The 17,322-nt window shown below is 37.3% G+C and overlaps 1 protein-coding gene across 1 annotated transcript in view; it reads right to left on the bottom strand.

Annotated features, from left to right (window-relative positions):
* Positions 1–17,322, bottom strand: part of HSDL2 (hydroxysteroid dehydrogenase like 2) — a 69,475-nt gene that overhangs the window by 41,854 nt on the left and 10,299 nt on the right. The window contains exons 2-6 of the mRNA XM_019454178.2: positions 15,617–15,780; positions 14,361–14,459; positions 8,814–8,928; positions 2,973–3,076; positions 2,190–2,288 (exon numbers count right to left, since the gene is read on the bottom strand). Of these exons, the coding sequence (XP_019309723.2) occupies positions 2,190–2,288; positions 2,973–3,076; positions 8,814–8,928; positions 14,361–14,459; positions 15,617–15,780 (581 nt within the window). The remainder of the gene's footprint in view (positions 1–2,189; positions 2,289–2,972; positions 3,077–8,813; positions 8,929–14,360; positions 14,460–15,616; positions 15,781–17,322) is intronic.

The raw sequence follows: 17,322 nt of genomic DNA, 5'->3' as shown, positions 1-17,322 counted from the left end.
AGAGAAAAAGAATCTTAAACAGGCTCCACGCTCAGTGCAGAGCCTGATGCAGGGCTTGGTCCCACAGTCATGGGATCATGTTCTGAGCTGACATTAAGAGTCGGACACTCAACTGACTGAGCCACCTGGGTGCCCCTATGTGAAACCTGTTTATATCCTGATGTGAATAAACCAACTGCAGAGAAAGTACCTGAGACACCTGGATAGAGCTAGAGAGTATAAAACTAAAGTGATATAAGTCAGTCAGAGAAAAGACAAATACCACAGGATCTCACTCATATGTGGAATTTAAGAAACAAAACAAATGAGCAAAGGAGAAAGAAAAGAGAAGAGACAAACCAAGAAACAGACTCTTAACTATGGAGAACTAATGGTCACCAGAAATGAGGTAGGTGGGGAGACAGGTGAAACAGGGGAAGGGGATTAAGAGTACACTTATGGTAATGAACACTGAGTAATGTATGGAATTGCTGAATCACTATATTGTACACCTGAAACTAATATAACTATGTAACTGTATTGGAATTAAAATTAAAAATTAATTAAAAGAGAAGGTAGGTAGTTATCTGTAACTTTAAGAGCCTAAAGCATTTCCATACCCTAGCCCCAAAAAGAAAATATAATTTTTAAAAAGCATACCATCTAGTATTGTGGCTGCCACAAGATGAGACTGTCGGAATACTTTTCCCTCCCCAATCTTCCAATGCTTATATAGCCCTTCAGAATTCAATTACTTTCATATTTCGTCCTTTCCTGACTTCTAAGCTTTAAAAAGACAGTTTAGTGCTTTTGCCCAGAGACTAATCTTAAAGTTTTCTCTTATGCATGTCTTCTGTACCAAGAGTTCTTATTTGATACCCTATATTTCATATTCTTGGTCATTCTACCACACCTCATTTACATTTAACCATACGCATTACAGGGTTTTTTGCTTGCCATTATTTCCTCTCCACTCCATTTCCCTCTATGTTGAAAAGTCTTGACTATGACCGATTTGCTGTTTGGTTAACAGCACTTCTAGATTTTTCTCAAATATGATATCCTTGCATGCTCCTATATCTTCCCCTTGTCAATAAATGTTATTTTGACTGGGTCCCTTCCTATCAGTAATCCACGATGTTATTCCACTGCCTTCTAGTATTGATGCAATCTTTTTCCTTTGTAAGTAACATATTTTGCCTGAAAGCTTGCAAGATTTTCTTTTTATCCTTGAAATTCAGAGATTCTCCCAGATGTCTATACCACCCCCCCCGCCCCCCCATAAATTCAGCCTCCCACTTGGTAAACCTTTCAACTGACACATTTAAGTCTTTGGCTAAAGGGAATTGTTTTCTTTTTCTTTTTTTTTTAAATTGTATGTATGTATGTATGTATTTATTTAATCTCTATACCCAACATGGGGCTTGAACTCATGACCCTGAGATCAGGAGTCAGATGCTCTTCTGACTGAGCCAGCCAGACACCCATTTTCTATTTTTAGTTAAATTATTGTTTTTCCTCTATTTGTTTTCTCCTTCTGGGGCTCCTGATATTTACATGGGAAGTCCCGTGAGTCTATTTTCTTTTTCTTCAGAGTGTTTTTGCTCTGCATTTTGAGATATCTCTTACACTTCAACGTCCAAGCTACTTATTCAGGTGTTAACAATGACCACTCAATCCTTCAACTACAGTTTTTTTTTTTAACTCAAAACACAATCTCTGTGTAGATCCAGAAAGCATTTTTATGCTATAATTCAATCTCCTAAGTAGCTGTTGCATTTAGTTGTTTTTTTTTTTAAGTAAACTATGACTAACGTGGATCTTGAACTTAGAACCCTGAAAAAAAAAAAAAAAAAGAACCCTGAGATCAAGAGCCACATGCTCTACTGATTGAGCCATGACCTTGGGATCATGACCTGAGCCAAAATCAAGAGTTGGGACACTGAACTGACTGAGCCACCCGGGTGCCCCTCTTTTTAATGAAACTCTTCAAGTGTCCCAATGTTCGATGTCTCTAGCATAGTAACTGGCTTTAAAGTCAGTCATGTAGTCCAAGTCAAAGGTAGAAGGTGACTGAAAAGAGCCTTGTATGTATAATAAAAAGTTTAACTTGTTTGCCACCTCAACCTACCCACCCAAGATGCATCTCAAAACTGTCAAGGACAATAAATGAAAATCTAATAAATGGATATATTTTTTTAAGTACATACCTGTTTTAGGCCATAATGCATTGACTGCAATTTCACCCTTAAATTCTTCTGCCATTCCAAGCACACACATAGACATACCATACTTAGCAATGGTGTAAGCTGAAAGAAACCACAAAGAATAGGATTTAATTAATGGACTAATTTGTGAGTATAACCAATTTCTGCAGCTATACTGCCAGTGAAACAAGAACAAAAAGTTGCAAATCTGTTTAATCTAGTCAATTAAAACTGAACTTCTTTCAGTTTTACTGGGAGTTTCTATTCCAATTGCCTGTCCAAATTTTAGTAAATTATGTACAAAAAAGGACTAAGTATCTGATGCAACTATATTAAAGGAAGCACCTATACATAATTCTTATAGGTTAGCATACACACCTCAAATCATTAATTTGCTGTGAAAGTGAAAGTACTTCATAGCTTTTAACCAACTTCATTGAAGAATAAGTTATATACAAAAACACACCTACTGAGACTGGAGGGAGCTTTCTGGAATGATGGAAATCCCTATCCCGATTTGGCTATTGGTTATGCAGGTGTATACACATTTGTCAAAACTCATCAAACTGAGCCGTTAAGATCTGTGCATTTTATTGAATGTAAACTATACCTCAACGTTTTAAATTACAGATAAAAGATGAAGAATCTACTTTCCAAAGTGCTACCAATATTGCACAGAAACTTTAATGTTGAATACTATGTACAAATTTTGATCACATCATAGATACACTGACTTAATACAAAGCAAATTAACCAAACAAACCATCCCCTCAACCAACCACCTACCACAGTGCTGTTTGAACCACAATGGATTTAGGTTCAGTGGTGGACTGAGATTGAGGATATGGGCAATTTTACTCTTTTTCAAATAAGGAATACATGCTTTAGATCTGAAAGCAAAAGAAAACACAAGTCAACAGCTTTCTAACAACTTACCCACTTTTTAAAATTATATATTAAAAATTTTTTTTTTTAATTTATTCTTAAGACAGAAAGAGAGAGAGAAAAAGAATGTGAGCAGGGGAAGGACACAGAGAGAGGGAGACAGAATCAGAAGCAGGCTCCAGGCTCTGAGCTGTTAGCACAGAGCCCAATGTGGGGCTTGAACCCACGGACCACGAGATCATGACCTGTGCTGAAGTTGGATGCTTAACCAATTGAGCTACCCAGGTGCCCCTAAAATTATATTTTAAACTACTTCTACAAAGCAACTAAACTTGCTCAGTAATGTAGTGTACTTTTTGTTTGTTTTCACTTTTCTAGAACAAAGACAGGAAAAGCAGTAATTTTCAATCTTTGAAGTTTTGCTTACTAGCCTAACATGATCTGCTTGATGAAAATAATCAAATCCTTGGTACATTAGCCTTAAATCCAACTGAGGCTACCCTCAACTACATCCTTCCAGTTCTCCCTCCCCAACACACACACACACACACACACACACACACACACACTTTTCGTTAAGTTAATGTATTTGCCGGCCAGCAAAGGCAGCACTGTAGTAGAGAACATGGTACGCAAGTCAGACAGACCTGGGTTCATACCCTCTTTCTGCCTCTTCATTGTGTGATCTTAGGCAAAATATATTCTAACTCTCAGTTCATTTGTAAATGCTGGTAACACCTACTACCATCGAAGACTGACCAAAGGATTAAAATGAGATGATAAATATGAGGTACTTAAAACAGTACACAGGGGCGCGTGGGTGGTTCAATCGGTTGAGCATCCGACTTCAGCTCAGGTCATGATCTCACAGTTCGTGAGTTCGAGCCCTCCCTGTCAGGCTCTGTGCTGACAGCTCAGAGCCTGGAGTTGCTTCGGATTCTGTGTCTGCCTCTCTCTCTGCCCTTCCCCCACTCACGCTTTCTCTCTCAAAAATAAATATTAAAAAACTTAAAAAAAAACAGTGCATAACTAACCATGAAATAAACAACTATTATTACTATTACATATGCTAACTTATTTCATCCTAGTAGGTGTGGTATTCCTGCTACCCTGGAAGTGTAGTTTAATAACAAAACTCCCAATACATTCCCAAATTTAATTTGCACCAATATGCAATGCAATATACTTCTGGGAGCAATATTTAGTTTTTATACATTTTTAAAAAAATGTTCAAAAAGATCCAATATTTTAAATTTATTAAGCTATAACATACTATATGTAGATTAATAGTTGTATAGCTTTTAGTTTTGCATCACATTCAATAATTTCTAGGATTTTGAATTAGTTCATTCTTCTCGTTAGTTTTATGAACATGTACAACATTCTCATTACCTGTTTTCAAGCCTACATCTTTTCAAGCCTAGAAACCAAATACAATCCATATCACCAAAGGGTTTTTTAATACACATTGTTTTCCCTTTCCAAAGGTGCTTTACTTTTGTGGGGGTGAGCTGGGGAGGGGCAAACAATATTACAGCTAATACTCATTAAAATAGTGAAGATGCACCTCAAAAATCTCAAGAGGAAAAAAACTCCAATCTATTCTAGGCAATAAGACCATGACCACATTGTACACTCAAAAAGTAAAGAACTCATTTCATTTACATTATACACAAGAGCTTCTCCTTTGATCTATTAGACAAAACCTTTCCACCTGCACTTTGCCTACCTGGCCCTCAGCATTACTGACCCTAAATCAGCTGCAGTTTTAACAGTAATAAGCCCTATCTTACATATTAAAAACTATTAGTGCCATGCTTAGGTACTAATATTTCAGCTTAATAAAATAGTTAAGCTTACTGAAAACTTACTGTGTGCTAGGCACTGCACTTACTACTCTTACACGAATTATTTTACCTAATTAGGGTTATGAGCTCAAATGCCTATAGGGTATTTGAGTAAATGAATAAAGTAAGCTGGGTACAGGAAAAATCAACCGTTCAGAAATACTACAATTAAACTTTATTACTGAATTTCTATAACCATTTAACATGATACCAACACATATAACACCTGAGGTTAAATATTTCATTGAAACTTATAAATTGAAAATATAAATTAAGGGTCTGCCTTCTATCCCCTCTCTGCCTTCCAACCCTGTTTCTCTAAACCTTTACAACACAAGTCACAGGCCACAGAGTCCTGCGTGCCAGGGATCAGGAAACACTTTTAGATCCTTGCTGAAACCTCCAAACAGGTGAGTTCTTTGGGCCTTGCCCCCACTCTCTCCCTCACAATGATTCTCAGGCTTGCCTGAGAAAACAATCTATACCTTCCCTCCATGAATAAATGGGTGTCACAAAATAAAAAATAAAATGGAAATATTTCATTATCAAATTTCTCTTTTTCACCTTCCACAGAGGGCCAAAAACCTGACACCTCTTCTCTGGTCCAAAGGCCAATGTCAAGTCTTTCATTCAGCATTGCAATATGCCTTTAACTGGAAAAATATTTAGTTTTATTTTAAAAATAGCTGTTCCAGGAGTGTCTGTCTGGCTCAGTCAGTAGAGCATGTGACCCTTGAACTCAGGGTTGTGAGTTCAAGCCCCATGCTGGGCATGGAGCCTACTTAAAACAAAAATAAAAATTAAAAAATTAAATAAAAAAACAGCTGTTCCTAAATGGAGGAACTTTCAACAATGAATAGAATCTTTGTTTTAAAAAAGGGTTTATATTTTAGGGTATCTATTCCTGAGATATATGTAGATATGCTATTTCAATGTACTCATATTTAGTTTTGAGTACCTTAGTGCCATATGGCTTACACGTTCCATTTGTAGTTCTTCAACTACACAAGTAGTATTCATTGAAAAAGGTAGCTGAACAAGGTTAGTTCACTATCTTATAGTTTGAAAACAGTGGTTTTTTTGTTTTCTTTTGAACTGAACCTTCAAATCTATAATTGCAAGAATGTAGTTTAGGCCATCATTTTCATGTTTAGAAAATGACCATGGTATAGGAAAGGGGCCAGATTGCTCTTGCCAAATGAGTTTTCCAAAGACGTAATTTCACAAGGAATGATCAATGACAATCAAACATTTGTGTTTACATAAGTCATAATATCAACTGAAAAAACTGTCTTTGATCCAATCTTTCTATAGGAATTGAGTTGGGATTTTATCATGGGTGGTAAAAAGTTGATTTCTGGGATGCCTGGGTGGCTCAGTCGGTTAAGCATCCAACTTTGGCTCAGGACATGATCTCGCAGTTCGTGAGTTCAAGCCCTGCATCAGCCTCTGTGCTGACAGCTCGGAGCCTGGAGCCTGCTTCTGATTCTGTGTCTCCCTCGCTTTCTGCCCCTCCCCCACTCATGCTCTGTCTCTCTCTTTCTGTGTGTGTGTGTCTCTCTCAAAAATAAACATTAAAAAAATGTTTAAATAAAAAAAGAGTTGATTTCTTTCAAATTAAAGCCAAAATGTCTTCAACAATACACCATTGCCACATAATCTCATCACAGAGCAGACAATCATGTTTGTAGCTTTACATGAGTAAAGCATCTAACTAACTGTGTGGTTGAAACCGTGGAAGTGTATGTGGTTCTTAAAACTCATAACATAGTCCATTGTTAACTTTTTAGCAAAAGCAATTCCTAATGAATAACACAATGAACAAAATTATCTTCTGCATCTCTGTGAAACATTTCTACATTAGTTTAGTAAGTCTAAAATTAACACTGACCATTTGGGCTTAAAGTTAACAATGACCATCACAATAGCATTATCTATAGTTATGGTTACTAAAATTTTGACAAATCTATATTAAACTTCCTAAGACGTTTCTCAACACTTAACAAGTCATTTCCATGCTCATGTCATGGATACTAGTCTAAAAAAATCTTAATCACCTCAAAATTCTCTTGATCCCTTAAATAAATAAAATTTGGTGAGTGGAGTATTTATATCTGTGGCTTCATCGTCTACAATTGAAACTGCCACAAATGATTTAACTTTTCACAAATCGTTTCCTTCTAAGCCTTAATTCAACATGCTGAGCAACAGTATTCCTGGTTAGATTATACTTTCTAAATGCTTTTTAAATGAATGTTTATATTTAATCAAAATTCTTTCACAAAGTTACCATCTGTAAAAGATTTTGATGCCCAGATAATTTCTTCATGTAACATATGACTACATCACAGAGCTGCAATGCTTATTTTAGCTGAAAATAAACACAAATCCTATTGAAATGTTAGTCCTTTTCTAGTTCATTAAGTTTTTCACCACAATCTCTTCTATATCTTTGCCATAGTTCTTACCAGGATTTGATTCACTACACTTTCCATTCAAGAGAGATAATATCTTGCATATTGAATTTACAGAAATACGCGCCGCATCCACAAAGTAGTAAACTCTAATGCATTTTTTTTAACATATGGTCCTCCTGGCATACGTCTCATTTTCCCACTTTAGACAGACACATGGGTATGAGAAATATTTTATTTCCCTCTTTAAGAAAAACAGCAAGGCAAGTACAACAATAAAAATGGCAACCTTTAAGCCTGTCCTCAGCATCCAAAAGACAGCAGACTCATGCCATCTACTGAGGCAGCTAATACTCTCACTCAGCTACAGCAGCTCAAGGTTGCCACATGAGTATGCTGTGGCCACATTGTCTAATGTTTCAATAAAAAGCCAGAAATCTGGATCTTTGTGTAAATCTAATCTTTTTCATATAGGCAACTAATAAAATTCTGAACTAGCAAAGTAGCTAGTAAAAACAAACTTTTTAAAATGGTCAAGGCCTAGTTTTGCATACCCAACAAAACACATCTGAGAGAAAAGTTCAAGACTATTAACAAACTTTACGTTTAACCCTCACAACGAATCCTGTGATTTTATCATCCCCGTCTTACAAACGAGGAAACAGAATCTGGAAGAAGTTGCTTGCACAAAGTTATGAGATAGCACATCAGAAAGGGTGGGAAGTAGGACTTGAATCCTACTCAAAGGAGTCTAACGCCAGAGCCCAAGGTCCTAACAAACTATTTTGTGTGTACATGTAAGGCAGATACATATGAGACACCTAGAAGGCAGACCAACAAGTTCTGTATTGATCTATCCTTGTGTCCACATGAAAAAAAAATGGTAGAACCTGAGGGTAAATAAACAGAAAAAAAAGGAACAAACAAGAGTGGGCTGTCTGACCCATCCAGAACAGATCACGACTACATTTGCTTTCATTCTGTATTTTGTATTGCCCCGATAATCCCCAAGATAGCATTAGCCTTTGTTACATAAAATGGGATTCACAGACACCTGAAGCTAATAAATATAACACTCTATGTTAACTATACTGGAATTAAAATTAAAAATTTAATAAAAATGAAAAAAGATGTGATTCTTAACAGGCTTCCTCTTACTTATATAACTAAAACCTCGGGTTTTTCAGAGGAAGGAAAGGTGATTGCTAGCTTGAATAATCAGAAGACTTGGTATGCATGTATATATTTATTCATGCAAATGTTTGAAAATGCTTGGGCTATACTTTAGACTTTATTATATTCACAGAGAAAAGGAGCTCTGAATAAAACTGTTTAAAATACCATCTACCAGCTTGGAGCACTTTTAGGCCTTTGTAACAAGTGACTAGGTTTTAAATTGTATTGCTGATCTGGTTCAAATCTGTTTATAACTAGTTCTCTAAGAAAACATTGCAATGTTCTCCCCAACAACTCTAACTTACGTCAGATAGGTGCCTCTGGTGTTGACATTCATCATCAAATCCACTCTCTTCATAGGCGTTTCCAATGTGTTGGTCAAGCTAATGGCACTGGCATTATTCACCAAAATATCAATTCCTGTTTTCAAATAATCAGCTTCCTATTAATGCAATTTAAACTTTGTAACAAAAAGAAATAACATTTACACTGTATAGTTGAACCCTAAGTTGGTTCACAAATACTTCTTTTAGATAATATGACTGACCAATATGCCAATGCAAGACTCAATAGCTGTGTTAAAACACCTAAGTATTTTCACCGGCACAATGGAGATAGCCAATCGCCAGAGCTTCGCGTGAAACTGTAAGGCTTAGTCCTCAGTGATTTGTAGCTTCCATTCTTATTTGTTCTCTTACCTCCTGGTCTTCCCTCCTTGTCTCCAAGAACCTTAGGTTAACTTCCTTAAAGTTCTCCCTTCTCTCTAGCATCTTTCCAAGGCCTGTCCTCCTTCCAAGCTCACTGACCTCCCTCCTAAGACCCTCACTTAAATAAAAGAGGTCCTTCCTGGTCTTGAGAACTGGGAAAAGAAAAAAGACCTAGAGTGAATTTTCAATTCTAGGTAAATCATCAAAGTATATCAAATTTGTTTTAGTAATTCATACACAAAATAAAATTAATTTAGAATAACAATTATTTATGTATATTCTGTCCAGTTCCTCTATATGTAACATATTTTGTTTACAGGTTTAATTACAAGTTTTAGTTAAATAATGTTAAATGAAAATGGTAAAATACAGAAGTATCTTAAACACTTCTCTGTTTCTACATGATTCATAGTTCTTTTTAAAGGGCACTTAATATTCCATCAAATAGAATATCATAACTTCTACTGCTGGGGTTATACTGTTGCAATAAACATTATTTGTTATCCTCTTAACTTTCCTATGCTCCTCTCTCACAGTATGTGGATAATGGCTTAAATAAGTCTATTATACTCACTAAAACATTTTTGTCATAAGCACCCTTTCTTCATATATACTAACACTATAACATTTTGATCACATCCTCATTCCCCAATTTCTACATCTTTTTGTAAACAGTTTGTGTTGCTAATGTTTTCTTAAAATGTGTCCTTAGAATAACTTTAGACTCAACTACATTACATTTTATACCTTCATTATAACAAAACTCAAACTCAAGTAAATCACCTGGATATCTGAGACAAGTACCAGGCCCTGTGACTACCAACTTTCTAGAAGGAACATAATGATGGCTGCCTTCACAAGGAGTAAAGACCTGTGAAAAAAAGTTTTTCTTTTTTTTTATTAACGTTTTATTTATTTTTTTTTTGAGAGAGAGAGAAAGAGAGAGAGAGACAGCACCAGCAGGTGAGGGGCAGTGAGAGAGGGAGACACAGAATCTGAAGTAGGCTCCAGGCTCTGAGCTGTCAGCACAGAGTCCAAATGGGCCTCGAACCCATGAACCAGGAGGTCATGACCTGAACTGAAGTAGAACGCTTAACTGAGGCACCCAGGCACCCTTAATTTTTTTTTTAATGTTTATTTTTGAGAGAGAGAGACAGAGCACGAACAGGGAAGGGGCAGAGAGAAAGGGAGACACAGAATCCGAAGCAGGCTCCAGGCTCTGAGCTGTCAGGGCAGAGCCTGACACGGGGCTCGAACTCATGGACCATGAGATCATGACCCGAGCCGACAGAAACTTACCCAACTGAGCCACCCAGGCATTCCCCTATGAAAAGAATTTTTAAATATAGGACATGCTTCTCATTCCACAAAGCTATGAGCTACTCAACCACATCAAAGATAATCATGGAGTGGCTATTCTATATAAGGCTAGGGCCTAAGAGGCAAGAAAGATGATACTCACTAAAGAAGCAGCCAGGTGGGAGCAAAGCAAAATGAGTGTACATCTGAGTGAAACACTGGACTGAGGAGTATATACACCACTTGCATAGAATTACCCTCTTCAGAGAGATGAAGGTAGCAGGGGTTAACCAGTCAATAGATTCCTTAAGCAAATCCAGACTTTATTGACTTCATCTCTCCCACTATGTGACAACAAATGACAAGTATGTTAGCAGAACAAACATCTGGGCCCACAGGCAAAGAAAGGAAATGAGAAACGAAAATATACTGGTGTGGTAAGCTGTATTTGACTTGCCAATGCTAAAGAAAAAAAAAAAATGGCTCCAATCAAGATGTAGGTTAAAATTTCTAAATTCCAAAGGCCCAAATTAAAATGGATTAGGGAACAGTGAAAAATAATACACAAACAGCATATATACGCCAGCTACAGAAGAAAAAAAGTAGCAGGAAAGAATGTTTCTGTGGTTTATGAAATAGCATAATTTACTCAAGGCTTGGACAACTCAAGGTGAGGGAAAGCAAGGTGTTAAGGAGCACCCTGTGGTAGAGAACCCTGAGGGCACAGGTTTGAAAGCATTATCAACTGCTCAGAACTTTGTTAAAGACAACTCTCCAGCACAGAGAAATATCAGGAAAAGGTAAAGTCTTCCCAACAGGCAGAATTCACAGGCCTACAGAATTCCAAAACAGAAGGCCACAATAGTAGCAACCACAGTATGCAACTAAAACCAAACAAATAAAAACTAAAGGTGTGGGATCTTTGTGAAAAAAAAAAAAAAAAAAAAAAAAAAAAAAAAAACCACGGGGGGGGTGGGGGAAGGAGCATCTTAGAGGTCATCTCTTATAAATGTGGCATCCACCATAATTATGAGAGAGCAGCTGAGTGGTTGAACAGAGCTCCCTCTTTTTTTTTTTTTTTTGAAAGAGAGAGAGAAGGAGAGAGAGAATCCCATGAGGGGTAGAGAGCAAGAGAGAAGTGGGGCTCATGTTCACCTGAGACGGGGCTGGAGCTCACCCGAGATTATGACCTGAGCCGAAGTCAGATCGGTTGGCTTAACCAACTGAGCCAACCAGGTGGCCCAACCGGGTTCCCTCTTAATTGTGCATTGTTATGGCAGGAAAGCAGAAGCTGATAGTTAAAAGGAAAGCAAAAAAATTTAAATACATCAATCAAAGTGGATACTAAGGAGGAAGGAAGGAAAACTTAAGACTTCAAAACAGAGATAACTCCACTGCCAATCTATAAATTTATCAAAAAGATAAAAGTGTTTCAGACACCTCTCTCAATAAAAAGTAGCAAAATATACTGAGAGATTTTTTTCTTCCTCAAAGGTATGGAAAACACATCCGCTTAAGTGAAAATTTCTACCAACAGAGTTTAAGTTCAGAGACACAAATGCCAGATCAATAGTATGGATCAACTGGCATCTGAAAACACAGAAGCCAAGATTTCCTTTTGCTCCTTTCATTTCCTCTGTCCTGGAAAAGGAGATCATATGATTGGCAGAACTGGATTAATCCAACATTGAATATGCTGAAGGAACGATCCCATAACCAATGGAAGACAATCTATAATGGCTAAATAAGAAATCCAGACCATCCATGTTTCTGAGTGAAAATTCTTTGCCTGGGACAAAACAGAGTATGAAAATTGAAGAGATTTCAATGTGGGTCCTTAAATTCTCTGTGGCAAGAAGAAATTAATTTGTGAGAATTCAATTTCTCTGTAGGAGCCCAATACTGCCCAGTGGAGGTGCGTCCCATTTTTGACAGGCATAAATTAATGTGCTATGCTGTCATGTACTATAGAATGTGTAAGTCTTTCTGGTGAATCAGGATAGATCGCACAGCTAGAATTCAAGATGGAAGTCAAACAGGGGGTGAATTCTGGGCCTATACAGTATGGCTTTTAAGTACCTTTAACTAACGTCCTATCTTGACCTAATGTCTCTACATTTCTTGGGACCATACTGACAAGAGCTGAATTGCTGACATTTTCCAGGAGAAAGACAGAAATAAAGACACGAAGGGCTTAGACAAAGGTGGTGGTGGCTCTCTCTGATATTCTGATGATCTCATTCTCCGGGAAGGATAAACTCACCCTCAGTTGACAGACACAACAGAAAAAACTAACACTGAACTAAATATAGGAGGGGCACCTGGGTGGCCAGTTAAGCGTCTGGCTCTTGATCTCAGCTCCGGTCATGATCTCGTGATTTGTGAAATCCAGCCTTACGTATGTTGGGCCTTGTGCTAACAAGCATGGAGCCTGCTTGGGATTCTCTCTCCCTCTCTTTGCTTCTCTTCCACTCAAGCACGTGTGTACTCTATATACATACATACATAAAAAAAAAAAAAAGAACATAGGGAAAGGAAAAGCTCCTGTCTACCCCCTTTCTCTTTCTACTATCTACTTTCTCCCTTAATTCTTCCCTAAAAAGGAATGTTTAAGCTAATCAGGCCAAATCTTAATTAGCACTAATTGGCTACTTTTACTACCAGGTGAAGTTATTTTAGATAAAAGGTCCTGCACATGAACGTGGCTTCCTCTCCTTTCTCTTCCACATGTGTCCCTATCAGTAAGAAATAAATAAATAAAACCAATAATTTTGCATTCTTTCTTCTTCTCACATAGGCATTGACATTACTTTGCCAGGTAGGGGTTAAGACTTTGGATTTAAAGATAGAGGCCCCACTTGAGCCAAAGCTGTGTTCCGATCCTTTATAACACAGTGCTCTGCACCGAAGGTTATAAGCACAAGCCATGCTAACAATAAAATATTATCTTGTTTCAATTACCTTGTTGTCAATTATCTTTCACGTATACATACAGTCTCTGGAATACTATGGGGGATGGGGAAGAGTGATAATGGTTTGGGCAGGATTTGGACATGGCCAGGTGCCTTGCTATAATACCTTCAAAGCCTTAGCTCAATCCCCAACACCTGCCTTCTAGGAGCTTGTAAACTAACTGAGGAGGAAAAAACCCACTAAGATCTAAAGCAGTACAAGAGAAGGATCAAAGGAATGATTTAGGAATTCAGAGAAAGAAAAATACACTTCTGATAAGTCAGCAAGGTCAGGAAGAAGGTAAGATTTAACCACAGAAAGGTGGGATTTCAAAAGATAGAGAAGGGAGCATTTCAGGCAGGATTGGAGATGGAGAGGTGGGCACTAGAGAAGCCTCAGGAAGAGGAAGAGAAAAAGAGACAACATCTTAAGGCAAGGATATGGAAGTAAACTATCTGGGCAGGAGTAAAGCATTTACACAGGGGTATAAAAAAAAAAAAAAAAAAGGAACCAAAAAAAGTCTGTTGAGATCAGAATGCGAAATACCTTGAATGTCAGTAAGTTATCTACACTTTATCCAATAAATACCAAAGAGTCATCAAATGATGGGCTACATTAATTGAGGAGAAGCAAGAAGATGGGATCTGGGAAGCTCATTGATTAGACATATGTATTGTCAAGGGCCTAACTTTATATTGAATGGTAGATTTGTTATATTATTCAAAATAATTTTTAGCAATAAAAAAAGTCATCAGATGGCTTTAAGCTGCATTTCTACATAACCAAATACTCCTATCTGGTGATCCTTCAATGACTTAGAAAATTTAAAAAAAATTTTTTTAATTTAAATTATAGTTACAGTATTCGATAATTATTTCAGAATTAAGGCACTACCTCCAAATTGCTCCACTGCTTTCTCCACAGCATTATTGATTTGCTGTTCATCTCTCACATCAACAGCACATGGCAAGGCCTTTCCTCCAGCTGCTTCGACTACAAAGAATAAACAAACAAAAACAAAGCATTGAGGCATTCAAATACTAAACTTTCCATTCTGATATGAATCAAAAGAAATAAGTATCCTATTTTCAGAAAATCAATATAAATAAATATGTCTTAGAACTACTAGTGATTCTACCCTACAGTCGGACAGACTGACTAACCCATATCCAGCCTCAGATTAGAAAAGCCAACTCTATTAAAAAACAAAAAAAAGGGGGCGCCTGTATGGCTCAGTCGGTTAAACATCTGCCCCTTGATTTCGGCTCAGGTCATGAACTCACGGTTCCTGATTTAGAGCTCCTCTGAACTGACAGTGAGGAGCCTGCTTGGGTTTCTCTCTCTCCTTCTCTGTCTCCTCCCCCTGCTCTCTCTCTCTCTCGTTCTCTCTTAAAAAAAAAAGGGGGGGCAAGTAAAAAATATCCTATTAAAAAGAAAAAAAGGGAAGGTAATTTTAAAAACCTTTATTATGAAAAATTTCACAAAAAATATACAACACATAGTATAATAAACTACCATGAATCTATCACTTATTAATGATTATTAATGCTTTGCCAGGTGTTTGAGTTGTTTAATTTTTCTACCCCTGATCCTGTTTTGTTTTTGGCTGGTATGTATTTTAAAACAAATCTCAGGCATCATTTCACTCATATGTGTTCCCCTAACATAACCACAATGCTATAAACATGACTAACAAAACTAGCAATATTAACCAAAGTTGAATTTTAAGCCCTCCCTCCCGGTACTGTGTCTAGCACAATGCCTTGAATATAAGCACTTGATAACTGTGAACTGAAAGTATTAAGATAATGACTTTCAAATGGCACAGAGAATAAATAACATGGAGAGCTTTCTCGAAGTGCTCACATCATCCACCTCTCCATTTCCACTCCCCCATTTTCTGCGTAGATCCAAGAACAACTGCCCTCAAGAGACATGATTTTTAATGGGAGTCTCTCACATCGCTCAAAAGTGATGGGAAAAAAAGTTTCTGAATCACTGCCCTCAGCTGACAAGATACTTCTTTAACCAGATAAAATGATTTTTAGGGTACCTTTCCAATAGCTACAATTAAACTCTCCAGTAAATTCTCTATGTATTGAAACCATGGTTAGGACATTTCATGAAATGGCACTGTCACATTCACTCACTTTCTTCAGCAGCAGTATAGATTGTGCCTGGGAGTTTGGGGTGTGCTTGGGTGGTCTTCGCAGCAATGACAATGTTTGCTCCATCCTTTGCTGCTTTCAACGCAATAGCTTTGCCAATGCCACGGCTGGCACCTGTGATAAAAACTGTACATCCTGCTAGCTTCCTACAACAGAACAAATATGACCTTATAAGAAGCTCAATGTTTTAATTACTTATTAGTAACAGGAACTTCTGCATATTTCACAATACGTATGTTTCCCCTTCTGAAACTTGCTCTGAACCTTCCTCCTTCCCTCCCTGATAGCTAATAATTCTGTGATATTGCCACTGCTGTAATATTATAATGGCTGTTGGCCAGTCTTGATATGATTTGGCAATCAAAATCTGCTCAGATACAAGTAAATCTTAAGAAATAAGGAATTATTAACCTATATAGACATGTATTTTTTTCCCCACAGAAAAAGTGTTAACAAAGCTTATTTTTGAGTGGTGGTATTATGAACAAATTTTATCATATTTTTATATTTTTCAGGATTTTTCAAATTTTCTACAATGAATACAAACCCACTTAAAAGAAATTATCTGGGGGTGTCTGGGTTAAGCATCCAACTCTTAATTTTGGCTCAGGTCATGATCTCAGGGTTTGTGACTTCAAGTCCCGCATCAGGGTCTGCACTGACAGCATTCTCTCTCTCTCTCCCTCTCTCTGCCCCTCTCCTACTCATGCTCTCTCAAAATAAATAAATAAACATTAAAAAAAAAAAAAAGAAATTACCTGAAAGCAAATAATTGTATAATGGATGCTCATCATTGCTCCTAATAGCCAGAGTGGAAACAATGTAAATATCCAACTGATGAATGGATAAACTGCAGCATATCCATACAGTGGAATAAATTCAACAGTAAAAAGGAAGTACTGATCCGTGCTAAATGGGTGAACCTTGAGAATATTATGCAAGTGAAAGAAGCTAGTCACAAAGGACCACACATTGTATGATTCCATTTATATGAAATGTCCAGAACAGGCAAATCTATTGAGACATGAGGACAGTGGTTGCCTAGGGCTGGGGGCAGGAGTAGTTGGGAGTTGAGAGCTGAGGGGTGTGGGGTCTCTTCTGAAGATGATAAAAAGGTTTTAAAAATTGTGGTGTTGGTTGCACAAGTATGTTAATTTACTAAAAAACACTGAATAGTATACTTTAAAAGGATGAATTGTGTGGTATGTGAATCACATCTCAATAAAGTTGTTAAACAAACAAACCTAAAAGACTGGCAAAGAGCTCAGAGTACTGATGGAAATTCTCTGACCCAACTGTACTGAGGAAAGTTCTCTGTGCCCATTCATCTACCATAACTTTTTTTTGTTAAGTTTATTTATTTTGAGAGAGAGCACAGGTGCATGTGAACACGAGTGGGGGAGGGGCAGAGAGAGAGAGAGGGAGTGAGAGAATCCCAAGCAGGTTCTGTGCTGTCAGTGCAGAGCTCGATCTCATGAACTGTGAGATCATGATCTGAGCCGAAATCAAGAGTCAGACACTTAACTGATTGAGCCACCCAGGCACCCCCATCTGTCTTAACTTTAAACTTTCTATTTACTTAGGTGTTAGGCAGGAAGGAAACATCTAAAATAAAATCAGGTAGGGCGTGTCTAGGTAGCTCAGTCTGTTGAGTGTCTCTCTTTTTTTTTAAAATCTTTTAATGTTTA

Source organism: Panthera pardus, unplaced genomic scaffold, assembly GCF_024362965.1.
Source record: "Panthera pardus isolate Hobbes unplaced genomic scaffold, ASM2436296v1 HiC_scaffold_20, whole genome shotgun sequence".
NCBI classification, from domain to species: Eukaryota; Metazoa; Chordata; class Mammalia; order Carnivora; family Felidae; genus Panthera; species Panthera pardus.
Note: the sequence above shows the minus strand (reverse complement) of the source record. Positions and strands in the feature narration are given on the sequence as shown.